We start from the raw sequence: 13,612 nt of genomic DNA on the forward strand, positions 1-13,612 counted from the left end.
ATCTAGTGGGATGTTCCTGGCTGACCAGCCTCTTCCCAAATTTCTTTGGCTGGAGTCCTAGGTGAACAGAGGATGTAGTGTCCTTATTGTAATCTTCCTGTAGTTTCAGGCACAAACTGCTGTGGTGTTTTGGTGTGGTGTGGTTTGGTTTTGTTTGTTTTTTTTTTTAAACCCTGAATGTTAGCTTGCATCCTCTAACGATCCTTTTATGTAGCTTCAAGCTTAGAGGTGCTTGCCTCTTCTCAAGTCAGTTGTCTTTAAGTGACTCTTGTTGGGTTTGATGCATAACCCATGGCTCAGTCTTCCAATCTGTAAATCCAGATGTAGGAAGAACCACCTGGGTTATCAGATGAAGTTGCACAGAATTGTTTTTGATATAATTTGACTCCTCAGCACTTAGGGAAGGAACAAAAAGAAGTGGATTCCCTAGTGGATTAGTCAGTGATGCCATATGTACTACTGTCTAGAGCAAGTCTTGAGTTCCTAAAAGGCAATTGTTGAAGTGTTTTTATTGTATTTATGTTCCACCTTCCATCACACTGCATTCCAGAGTGCTTTACAGACCATGCAGACAGGCAGGAAAACACTAGAACAGCAGCACTCTGTTAAAGTGTTGTACAACCTCCTGTAACTCTGCCCACTGCCAAGATGCTGCCACCTCAGGGTTGGAACGTGGAGCTCTTTGCACTGCAGAGCAAGTGCCATGACATCAGTATCAGGCAGGAAATGAATCCTGTATCTAATTGAAACTGAAGGAGGAATTTGTGTAGGCAGCCTGTCATTACCTAAATTGGAATTTAACAGAAGCCACTTGGGATTTTTTTGCTTTTTTTTTGCTTTTTTTGAGCACCACTGAGACAGGATGATGATTTAAATTTTGCTTTTATCCTGAAGATGAATTTCCTATATTATTGCTTTTCTATTATTCTAGTCCAGTAGAGTTTCACTAGAGTAAGGATATTTAAGAGTCTGTCATTGTGGTAAGTATGGAATTGAAGCAAAATCTCCTGAATCATAACCAGCAGTTCCTAAAGCAGAACAGATCTGCTTCAGAAGTTGCCTGTTTTAGGCAGTGACCCTCTTTAACTTGTTAAATCAAACTGGAACTTAGAACAAAGTTCCTTCCGTTCTCTAGGGTGGGAAAGCCAGTGGAATTGATGGGTGTGGTACAATAGTCTAATGCCAAATTTAATTTCTAAGCATTTTGTCCACTTCCCCTCCCCCACAGCTTATTGTAAAATAGAAGAATCCCTGCCAGCTATAATGTAAGGCAGTGAAGCAAGAGAAAATGATGCAAGGAATGTGACAAATGTGGGCTGACGAGGCTCGTATCCATTTTGATTCAGTGAGGTATCAAGGGCTGAAATGATGGACATGAGACACACAAGAGAAGGAAGGAGCAAAGTCCCCAGTCAAAAAGATATCAGAGGAAAAGCATCTGATGGTGCAACCTCTTAAAATGGGTGAAACAGAAATATATTGACAAAACTAAGTGAATTAATTTCAGGTAGAGCTGGTGTGTGCTATTTCAGAAACGGTTCCAGTTTTCTGTCACCTCAGTAACTGCCTAAAGCACAGCTTGGAGAAAGAGGAATCATGCAAATTTGGAGTTGTTTCAGTTTTACAAATGTTCCCATCCCGAACAGGTTAACTGCAGGTGTGACTTTTAATGTCCAAGATGTATTCAGGAGAGGTGTTGTGCTTTCCTCCCATAGAATGAGGCAGGAAAAGCTGCTTCAGCAGTTTAGATCTCGGGGAATGCTGAAATTATAAATTAGGAGAGCTGCTTATATAAGTTCAGAGGTGACATGGGATTTCCACAGTACGCCTACCAACCTGAACTTGCCCACAGAGTAAATTTTGCCATACTAAAAACCAGAGATGGAGAGATTAAAGATAAGAGAGGAATGAAGATTTGACTTGGTTTTTTTGTTTTTTTCTTTTTTAGCCTAGCATGTTTAGGGAAAATGCTAGTTTGGCAGTTTCTGGAAGCTCTAGGAATCAAACAACTGTCTTTTCTCTGATGCTTTCTCAGCCAAAATAGTAGAAACTCTAATCAAGTTGTTGGAAAAGATTTCTGATTTCATCTGTCCTACAGGCTCATTAAAACAAGGCAAGTTGTACACCAAGGGACATTCACAGCAAATCTGGAATAAGCAACAATGGAGTGTAGAAGCCTTAACCTATTCTTATGCTAATTAGCAATTTGCCTGTATATCTTGCTGCATAAATATCTAGTTCTGGCTTCTGCCTGCAGCCTTGAAAAGCATTCTGTACATTGCATACATATCTTGATCATTTAATTCTCTTTTTAGAACAAAACCCAGTCTCACAGTAGGGGAGAATACAATGTTTACAGTACCTTTCAAAGCCATGAACCAGAGTTTGACTACTTGAAAAGTTTAGAAATTGAAGAGAAGATCAACAAAATTAGGTGGTTACCCCAGAAAAATGCTGCTCAGTTTTTATTGTCTACAAATGGTAAGTTATGACTTAATAGTTAATTTTGCACAGTAACAGATTGTTACACAGGTTTACTTTAAGGATTTTGTCTAATCCTCTCCACTTTCAAAAGGCTTGGAAGCAAGTTGATTTAAAATGCAAGTATCTAGGGATGTGGCTACACAAGAGTTATGCTTTTATCTGTGCTGGCTTCCCTGGATACAGGAGTGCCACACCATGGGGTGCTATATTGTTAATTAATGCTATATTGTTAATTTCTGATTTGGTTGCTTTCCAGCAAAGGGGCTCAGCTGAGCTGTGGTTCAGTACCTTTGTACATGTAGAGCAGTGTGCAAGCTTGTATTAGTCATTCATAACTATCCTGACTAACTGAAACTTGCTCTAACTTTTATAAAAAGAACAAGCTGTGGAGGAGGTCTTTTAAATGCTTTTTATCTTGTCTTGTTTTCTCCAAGCAGTATTTTTTGTCTTTTTTGGTACACGTAGGTGGTCCTGTCTTGTTTGAAGGCTTCATGTTGAAGTGCATCAGCTGTGAAGGCTCTTACCTTTGCTAGAGCTTTGATTTGAAACTGTGGCTGTTCTATTTCAGATAAAACAATAAAATTATGGAAAATCAGTGAAAGGGACAAAAGACCAGAGGGTTATAATTTAAAAGAAGAAGATGGACGGTATAGGGATCCTACCACAGTTACAACACTACGGGTGAGCAGTTCAGTCTCTGTCAATTTGCCACATTCAGGTGATTTCTCCTCTCCCTCCCCCAGCACACAGATGAGCCTCTGGCTCAGTGAGGAGCTGCCCCATCAGGTTATTAACTTGACATCTGCTGTGATGCCAGCTGGCAAAAACATTTCCTTCCGGGGTGATTTTGAGATATTTTAGTCACTTTGGTGTGCTGAAGGACTGAGTGCTGATGTGTGTGTCAAACTCCCACTGCTTTGTGTTTTGCAGGTGCCAGTATTCAGGCCCATGGACCTCATGGTTGAAGCTAGTCCACGAAGAATATTTGCCAATGCTCACACGTATCACATCAATTCCATCTCCATTAATAGTGATTATGAAACATACTTATCTGCAGATGACCTCCGGATTAACCTGTGGCACCTAGAAATTACAGACAGAAGTTTTAGTATCTTTTTTTTGGCATTGTTTTCTAAGATGGGGACGGTTCAGTTACAACAAATCTGTTGGGGTTTATTTCCTTTCATGAAAAGCTTTTCATGTAGCATTGTTTCTCCACGTCCTGGTTATTTTTCCCTAATAGTTGTAAGGGCTGTTGCTTCTGGAGAGGTAGCTCAGCGTGAGCAATGCAAGGAGATGTCATTTGTATGATGAAAACCAGATGTTTTTAAAGGAGGAAAAAGCTTCAGGTTTCAAGTGAGATGAGCAGTTCTGGAAGGCAGCATTGCAGTAAAATGTTGTGAAAAATTTATTGACTTGCTGTAAAAAGAACTCCAGAGGATTACCATCCTTATCTCAGCAAGGTTCATTCCTTTTTATTGTCTAATCTCTTAACTACCAGCCCCTCTCATATGTGCACCTAAAATGTTTTACAAGCAGTAGGATCACAGAAGTATTCAGTCCCTTAGCAGGGAGCAGAGATTTGTGGACAAATCATGAGGAGCCTGAATGAAAATCACACATGCTTTTGTTATAATGTAGCAGTGTAATTAGAATTTAAAGCAAAAGTTCTGTGTGAAAAAATTTGGGTGACCTATATGCAGTACAGAATTAAACTTGGGTGACATATATGCTGTACAGAATTAAAGTGGAGCAAAAAATAATCAGGCTTTTGCTGCTTCAAGAATTAACTTCAAACTGGTACAGTATGCAGTGTTTTGGTCTTGCTTTCTAGAAAAAATATGGCACTTGATTTCCAGGTTTATCCAGTTTGTGACTGGGCCCCACAGTCCTGAAAAAGTATTGCTGCATGAATTTATGCTGAAAAATGGGTTGTGAAAAACCTGGAGAGAATTCCTTGACAAAATGCTGTAGATATTGTAGATATTAAGCCTGCCAACATGGAAGAGCTCACAGAGGTGATAACAGCTGCAGAGTTCCACCCAAACAGCTGTAACACGTTTGTATACAGCAGCAGTAAAGGAACGATTCGTCTCTGTGACATGAGAGCATCAGCACTCTGTGACAGGCATTCAAAGTGTGAGTTCTGTCCTGGTGGTTTGTTTGTCTTTCTGTAGAACATGGCTTCTTGCTATTAGATGAAACTAACCACTCAGTAAGTATGTATTAAACTCTGAATTGTGTGTATATTTGCACTTAATTTCTGGGTTTCTGTAGTCCATTGAATAGAATTAAAACCTGAAGTATAAATACATCTTAGATTAACTTTTTTCCATAGTAAAAGTAGGGAATAAAATTACTAGCAGTTTAAGTACAAGAGTATGGCCAGACAGCAGGACTAGGGATGGCTTTCTGCAGGCTTCAGGAGGTCACATACTTGTTGTTTGGTCTGTGCTTGATACTGGGAAACTGAAATGTTTGATCACTCAATGTTAGTGAGCAATTTACTTAAAAATTAACCTTAACTTGCTACAAAAATAAAGTATTTTAGAGTGTGGCAATTGTATTAAGGCTTTCTGGTTGAAAGTTGTTTTCTCTAACCCAGTTATACCAGCACAACATGGCAAGCTTCTTGAGATGTTAGTCCAGTTTGGGGTGTATCTTGTGTTGGAAGAGATATAGATGTGCCTTCTGAAATACCTTTCTTATTTTTATACAGTATTTGAAGAGCCAGAAGATCCTAGCAACAGATCATTTTTCTCTGAAATCATCTCTTCAATATCTGATGTCAAATTTAGTCATAGTGGTCGATACATGATGACCAGAGATTATCTGTCAGTGAAGATCTGGGATTTAAATATGGAAAACAGACCTGTGGAAACATACCAGGTATTTGAAGATGGTGTAAGGTAGAAATTTAAACCTTGAAGGATGCTAATAGTCTTGATGTGGCAGTTAAGTATTTGTTTATAGATCACAATACCAAAGCAGGTAAAGCAACAGTGAGATTGGTGTGTTCCACACATGTGCTAAAGGATTTGCAGGCTTATTGCTGAACCCAAAACCATGTTGGGGTATGAAAAAGCCTTCCTCTTGCACAGTGGCAAAGTTATCTTCAGCCCTGAGATAGCAAAGCTCTTGGAGTCTTTAATTGACTTTATCATCCCATTTTTTCCAGGATAAAATGCAAGGTAAAGCATTTCATTTGCAGAGAATGCTTTTAGCAAGCACTGAAAACATCTTGACAGATTTTGGGTTGGTTTTTTCCAATTGTGAAATGATCATCATACATAGGAGAGAAGATCAGTCACCAAAGCATGCTTCTCAGAAAGAAGCAAAGTCTGATCCTTTCAGGGATCTAGAAGGGCAATGAGGGTGTGACAGCTGCTTAGGAGGGAAAGCATTCTGAAGAATTGCTAAGTTTTGGGAGATGTCTCTTTCCCCATCCCAAGTGATTTGCTCCTATTTGAGTTGATTTGAAATATCTGTAGAGCAGAATACATTAATAGATGCATTTGTTAATTTTGTTTGTTACCCATAAAGTCAGAGGAGGAGCTGTGTGTGCCCCAGTAGAGAGGGCATAAGCACTGTCAGGTACTTATTGTTTGGAACAGAATCTCTGAAGGTTATTTTGCAGTTCAATATTTACCTAAATATTTTTTCCAGGTGCATGAATACCTCAGAAGTAAACTTTGTTCACTGTATGAGAATGATTGCATTTTTGACAAATTTGAATGCTGTTGGAATGGATCAGACAGGCAAGTTCCCTTCTTCTCTATATGCACTTAATACCTTTCCAGGTCATTCTTGAAACAGTCAGCTGGAAGCATGGCCTCAAATACCTGTCATGTTTTATTTGTGGACTGGCTTGGGTTATATTTTAGGACTTGAGTAGACTTTAATGTATGTATATGAGCTCTTAACCTTTGATCTTGTAGCATAGAATTATAGATAATTGCCTTGGTGTACTAAGGAGATAAAGAATTTGACCAGAAATTGACTTTTGTCACTGTGCCAGAATAAAATATTAATAAAATGTTCCAGTATTTAGATGGAAGAAGCAGCAGGATTAGAGATTTGTTTTCTGCAGCCTTTTAGCTGGGGAAGCACTACTGATGATCCATATCCATTAGATTTAGTATCCCTAGTGTTTATCTTTTGGGGTTGATTTGCAGGGTGGTTTTGTTGTGTTTAGTTGTTTTTTTCTGTCATCTGTTATAATCTGACTTTGATTTGTGTGGGAATAGGGTCTGTGTACTAAAACCCTGTTGTCTGACAGATAGCTGTGGTCTCTCTGTAAGAATCTGCACTAGGCCTGCTGGAGAACCTGTGTGTGCATATTTTATTTAAGCTGCCTTGGCAAAAAGTAGGACACTTGGGGAAAACCTTCTAGGAATTATTCTTTCTTAAAATGAGCTCTGAAGTTTGCCTCATTCAGGTGTGGTTGGTTGACCAGCCAGCAATACCCTTTATTACAGCTGTTGGTTTTGTGTTAAACATGTCCTTAACTGCTTATTTGCTAAAAACAAATCAGCTCATTTTATCCCCATCAGTATTGTCAAACTTTTTAAACTTGGTATCTATTTTTTTGAGGCAAAGGAATGGCAGGGAAACTCTTTAAAGTCTTTGTCTTACAGAATAAGGATCTCCTATCAGGTCTTATCACAGACTAGGTTATGTTAGTACCTACAGCTTTTGTTTAACTAAAATTACATGGCTGAAAATCCAACATATTTGGCTTTCATGAGATCACTGTGTGCATGGGAAGCAAACTGAATGCTGACACTCAAATTGAAGTGCTCAGATATCAAAGTATGGACCTCTAAAAGGTCCAGTTAAGGAAAAACTTCCTGTTTTGAAAGTCTATGAAACATCATAATGCCTTCACTTCAGATTGTAGAGAAATTAGGGGCAGAGCTACTTGTTTTTGCTTGCCTAGTAAGGCAGGATCTTAGTTGGGACCCTCAGGTTTCAGAAGGAGAGGTTCTTTTCAACCAAATCCTTACTTTCTTCCCTCCCCCTCTCTGCAGCATTGTCATGACAGGATCTTACAACAACTTCTTCAGAATGTTTGACAGAAACACAAAGAGAGACATCACCTTAGAGGCATCCCGGGAAAACAACAAACCCCGCACGGTTTTGAAGCCACGTAAAGTATGTGCAAGTGGTAAGAGAAAGAAGGATGAAATCAGTGTTGACAGCCTAGACTTCAACAAGAAGATCCTACACACGGCCTGGCATCCTAAGGAAAACATCATTGCTGTAGCTACCACAAACAACTTGTATATATTTCAAGACAAAATGAATTAGGGTTGGCATTCCTAACTGAAGAGTCCACTTCCTGCATAGTTGAAATAGTTGAATCTAGCATTTGTACTTGTAAAGGAAAAGAGAATGAGAGGTCCATTATGGCACCCCCTTCCAGTGTTTAAAAATGTGCCATATGACAACACACTTTTATAGCTACATGGAGAAAGCTCTGTTGATCCCTCACTGCGTTCTTCTCCATGTCTGCTAGCCATTTAGGTGAGGATAGGGCACTTTTTAATTTAAATGACTACTTGCACCATCTTGCCTAATGGACTAGATTGGACTGTATCAACATCGGTTTACTCCACTTTTTATGCCTTCCATTGTGATGACGTCAAACACAGGGAAAGCCTTCAGTCATGCTATGGGATTTAATTGTGTAACCTCATTACTGTATCATTCGTGGCCCCCCTTTTTTTATTAAATACAGCTCATTCTTGCTGTGGCTTGTAGCATTCCTCCTCCTTCTGGCCTCCTGGACTCCCCCCTTCCCCTTTCATCCCCCTCCACCTAAGCCTCGGTGGTGGTGTATAGAAAAAAACCCACAAAATAAAGCACATGAAATGGGTCCGTTTGGAGTCAGTGGTAAAGGGGGTCTGTGTTGCAACAAATGTTTAACTAAACAGTTGACTGTAATCACTCCTTGCCATGTCTGGCACCAAAAAAGAGAAAATAAGGAAAAAAAAAAAAACAAAAAACAAACTACTGAATAAAAGTGACAAAGAATGGAGAATCTGTTTTCTTTTTTTTAATCTACCTCTTTATACGAATACTCTGTGTTTTACCTTAGATGCATGAAAATAAAATGATGTTTTTTGTAATGATTTTAACCAGTTTTAATTATTTTTCATGGGAATGAAGAGAGGGAGGGATTTCACAAGCATTTGCATTCATTCATGAATGACAATACCAGCTGTAGTACACATTGACTGCTTCCACTTCAAAACCATAAACTGCTGTCAGATTTTGCCATGATCTGAACAGGTCAGTTACTGTTCCAGTGCCCTTGAAGGCTTTTTTTTTTAATTATTATTTAGACCTATTGCTTAAATTGGAACAGGAATAGAATTTTCAGGTTTTAAAATCCATCTTATGGGACTAATGTCTTCATGTTTAGTTTTGTCCTGGTTTCTGTAATGCCTTTAGGATCCAAAACCTTTAATGCCTTGTTCAGAGTACGAAGTCCCCTGTGGCTTTTTCAAAAGTTGTCTGAATTGTCTGGCAGTATGATGTTATGTAGTACAAAATACCAAGTGGTTACCTAGATAAATTACTACACTGCATTCTGAGATGCTCTATTTTCTGTATTTTATTGCTATAAGTAACTGAGTGGAAATGTAGTTTTACCATGCAAGTGTTTCTTCTGGCTTTTGGCTTTGCAAAGTTCTTGCACTTACAGAAATGTGAAATGGTGCAATGATCAGAAAACACGTTGAGTACAGAAGCTGCATGAAATAAGTGTTTATAGTTATTTGAGAGATTTAAACTCTTCAGCAAATAAGGCTTATCCAAAGATGAACTAGATATTGATGCTTTATAAGGCTCATGAGTTTTTACCTCCAGATATTTTTGCTAATTGTGCTTTTAGGTTTTACTCTTCCTTCACCGGAATGTTCAGAATGAAGTTTAAAGTCATAGTGAACTTGCCATGATTGGGAGAACTTTCACTTTTCAATTAGTGATATTTAAATTATTTCTGTGGCTTAGTTATAGGTAGTTAGTATGATACCTCTTATTTGATCAACTAAGATACTGTTTCTGCTGTAAAATTATGGCTGGGTTAGAAGTTGTTAACAAGACTCCTATTGCAACCATACTTTTCTTTTCTTTAAGTCCTTGTGCAGTGGTTTGAAAATGTAAAAATTCTAATATTTATTAGACCTGGTTCTCTTAAACACAGTATTTGTCTTTGTAACATGCATGCCTGACCATGAGCCTTTGTAAGGATTTTACCTTTTATTTTCACCTGTTAGCCTTGTAAAAAAATTTTTACTGCCCCAGGGACAGCAAATGGTGAATAAACCAGTGGGCCCTACTCCTACTTACAGAGCACGTGACTAATTTTACTCAAATGACTCTACCTGCTAATAGTTGAGGAAACAACTTGAGTAACATTAATCATGTGTATAGGTGTTTACAGGATCAGGGCCAAGGTTTATTCTTATCACAAGGGCAAAGAGGTAATTAGAAGCTTCTTTTGCATCAGAGCTGGTACAACTCATCTCCATTTTGTGAAGGAATTTTGTGTAGGTTTAATGACTGCTATCTGGGGAAGACTGAGGGTCATGGTATGGAGCCTGCTGCTCTGGTGTGTACCTATAGCCTGAATGATGCACTGAATACCTGAGAAGTTGCTTAGCACAGACACAAAAGGAAGTGAGGCTGTGAAGATGGCATGAGACTGAACAGGTAGAGTTCATGTAGAACAAGGTGCAGCCTTCTAGCAATACTACATTCAAGCAAAACTGCCTCTTGGACCTCAGCTGTACGTGTTGGGATGGAGCCGGGGGTTCTGAAGCAAGTCTGGGGAAGGATTTTTGGGGTTTCTCTGTGGTGGTGATCCCTCGCATGTCACCTGAGGTTTAGTTTATCCTCACCAAAAGCAGCTACTGACTTTGGTGTCATACTATCCAATTAGATAATTCTCTAAGCACACTGTCCATTGACATATGCTGTAAATCTTATATTTTATTAATAAAAGTATGCATAGAATACATCTTGTCAGGCTGCTTTTTATCCTCTTTTCTGTTCCTTTCCTTTTTCTACAGGTATTTTTGCAATTACTGGCCTCTTCCCTACTGTACCCTGTTCTGCTAGCTTTTGTGTTGTGATTTCTGGGCCTTCTCCTGGGCAGCCTGCCAGGCAGGGTGGCTCTGGGGACAATTCTATTCTCTACCCACAGGCATGGCTTCAGAAAAGCAGCCACTCCATTCCAGGGGCCTCTTCCAGTGCCCAGGGAAACAAAGAAAAGGCTTTGGGTTCCTAAGCATCTTGTCTTGAAGCCAGGGATGCAACCTAAATGCCAACAACTACTACTTAAGGGGTTAGGAGCTGCAAAAGTACAACAATGTTCTAAGCCACAGCAATATTATTGTCAGCAATTACAGTTCAGAGTAAGCTGATTATCTCCCTGATACAATGCTGAGGTGTAGGTAAGTTCTGTGGCTGACATCCCTCACCATTTTCCTGCTGCCAAGTGTTTCCTACCTTTAAGACACTGGATATGCAGCAACACCCTTGCCTTCCTTTACTATTCTGTTGAAATTTTCAGCATTTATTATTTAAATACTACTATTCTCAGCCTAACTGGAAGAAGATCAGTTAAGAGCTGATAAGCAGAACCTCTGGAATTGGGTGTACTTAAGACATGACATAGCTAGAAAGTAATTACCTCTGCACTGGTCTTCAGCTCTTCCTCTCAGGCTGCAGAGTTCTGTCTCAATGACCTGGACTTCTGACTTGGACTGAACAAAAGCAGCTCTCTCTTTTTGCCTTTTCCATGTAATCACCTGTTGTGATCAAAGGTTTGGTGTATTGTTACTGGGGTAGGGAGAGGTGTGCTGGATGGGAGGCTGCTGTGCAATGACTCAGTGGCCTCAGCCATGTGAATGTGTTTGCTCTTAAACAACTTTAAGGTTTGGGTTTGTAAAAATGAGCAGTGGAGGAAAGCAGTAGTGGCTGGAATAAAAGCAGTGTTTCTTTCTCCTGTGACCCAGATGAGAGGCTGTGTGAATCCCATTTCTCTACCCCATCTACCCTTGAATTTTAATAATCTGATCTTTTTACAAACAATCCATCCATTATTTCTCTCTGACAAGAAAAGGCACTCACAGTTTTTCTGATGCGGGTTTTCTGTGTCAGTGCTCCCCACCAGGAGGCAAAATGTCACCAAGGAGAGGTGGCTGCTTCAAAACCAGAAGGGATCCATGCTAGATGTTGTGACTATCCCTTGAAGTCATCTTTGGAATTGACAGTCTTCTGCAAGGACTGCATATTTGATCAGTTGTTGCTAAATATAAAACACAAGAAAAACATTTCCAGTACACATCCTCACTACCTCCAGCATCAAGGAACCAACTGAGCTCTGTAGGGAGAAGACTTTGTGTTTGCTGGATGCTGGGGTGGCATCCATCTTAGCACAGGTTAGCCTACTTTTTTTTCAGATTTGGGGCATAGAAGAAGTAATGAAGAAAACAAAATCAATTGCAGCATATTTAAGAGTTTAAATAATTGTTTCCTTAAATTGCTTCAAACACTGAGACCACCTCGTAACCTCAGCTCTTAGAGATAAATCAGGCAGCTTATTACTTGTTTGCTTTCAATCAAAGGTTTTCTGTAACTTTCTAAAACAAAAACTATTGCACTTCAGTACAAAAGACCTTCCCCAGAAGTTAGTGGCCATTGTTTCTCTTCTATTAACATGTGGTTTTTCTTTCCCTCCAACCTTGCTATTGTCATAGCATTTTCCATCCAAGGATTCAAATTACTTTACAAACATTATTACATCATTTGAGTGCCTTAAGGAACCTGTGTAGTGGTTAGAGCACCAGGCTGAAAGTCAGGACTTGTGAATGCTATTTCTGGCTCTGCATTGACTCACTCTATAATCTTGATCAATTTATTTATGACTCAGAAATTTTAATAGTCCCACTTTACTGATAAATATTCATGCCACAAGCATTATGGCAAATTCTTCCTGAATGATGGAGGTGACAAAGGCTCAAGATGCTCATCTGTGAGTGTTAGGGTTGCAAAGAAGGATCTGGTTACCTAGGCTGGTTTTCTATTCAAAATCAGAAGTAGCCCATTGTTCTGATTACAATTTAGAATGTATCTGCAGCCCTACAACCTCTAAAGGGTTATTAAACCCTGTGTTATTAAACTATTTCAACTACTGCTTGCTTTTTGCTACATGGAGCTAGTTCTGTTCCAGTGACATCCAAGGGACATCTAGATTTTCCACAAGGTTAAATGTTTGATGCAGTCATGCTGGGCATGGAGTCAGGTTGGTAAGGAAGGTTTGTTACCAAAGGTGGATTTCTGATGTTCACACTTCACTATATGGACACTTGTCAACATCACATAGATAAACAGAAAATTAAAACCACATGAAACCTGAATTCTAGTACAGGACGATTATGACAGTTGTATAAACAGATTTTTTTTTTCTAGCTTGAAATATTTTCTGACACTAACAGAGAAAAGGGATTTCTTTGCATGTGTAACGGGGAGATAACAAAAAACCACAAATAGAAGTGGGGCTGTGTGACTTCAGTCTGAAGGTATCACTGTTACTGAACTGTGTGTACAGTAATGTGAAAAAACCCACAATATATATATTATATTCTTGTGGCTGCTGATGGGAGGGGTTTATGATATAAAAGGCTCCTTTACTGAGATGGGACTTCAGTTACAAAGTTCCATCAAGACTTGGCCTCAAAAGAAACCTTGAAATTTAAGTGATGTCAAATGCAGTGTAGGCAGTAAGGCTGATTTCTCAGGCTGTGAAGGCAAAATAAGCCCTCCTCTGTGACAAAGTTAGTCTCTCTGCTTCTTTTTATTAGAGAATGTCACTGGAAGAGGAGATCAGAAGCAGAAGAATCCTGTAAAGGTTGTGCCATACTATATCTCTACAGAAACTAGCTCTGCCTTGAGGATATGACTTGATTTTCAAGATAAAACTTGACTTTTATATTGAAATAATTTAGAACCTTATTTTCTATATATGTGAAAGATACTTAGAATGGACAATTGGTACAGAAGCTACTAATGTTACAACTGAAGAAACCTCAGCAGGGTAAGATAGATGTTTGCATCT

The 13,612-nt window shown here is 39.1% G+C and overlaps 1 protein-coding gene across 1 annotated transcript in view; it reads left to right on the top strand.

The window, feature by feature from the left end:
* PPP2R2A (protein phosphatase 2 regulatory subunit Balpha) overlaps positions 1–8,619 on the top strand; it is a 38,348-nt gene extending 29,729 nt beyond the window's left edge. Inside the window, exons 4-10 of the mRNA XM_030464060.1 lie at positions 2,316–2,481; positions 3,053–3,165; positions 3,415–3,592; positions 4,459–4,623; positions 5,204–5,373; positions 6,151–6,242; positions 7,515–8,619. Of these exons, the coding sequence (XP_030319920.1) occupies positions 2,316–2,481; positions 3,053–3,165; positions 3,415–3,592; positions 4,459–4,623; positions 5,204–5,373; positions 6,151–6,242; positions 7,515–7,794 (1,164 nt within the window). The 3' untranslated portion in view covers positions 7,795–8,619. The remainder of the gene's footprint in view (positions 1–2,315; positions 2,482–3,052; positions 3,166–3,414; positions 3,593–4,458; positions 4,624–5,203; positions 5,374–6,150; positions 6,243–7,514) is intronic.
* Positions 8,620–13,612: the final 4,993 nt, after the last annotated feature.

The sequence above is a fragment of the Calypte anna genome, chromosome 22 (assembly GCF_003957555.1).
Source record: "Calypte anna isolate BGI_N300 chromosome 22, bCalAnn1_v1.p, whole genome shotgun sequence".
In the NCBI taxonomy this organism is placed as follows: Eukaryota; Metazoa; Chordata; class Aves; order Apodiformes; family Trochilidae; genus Calypte; species Calypte anna.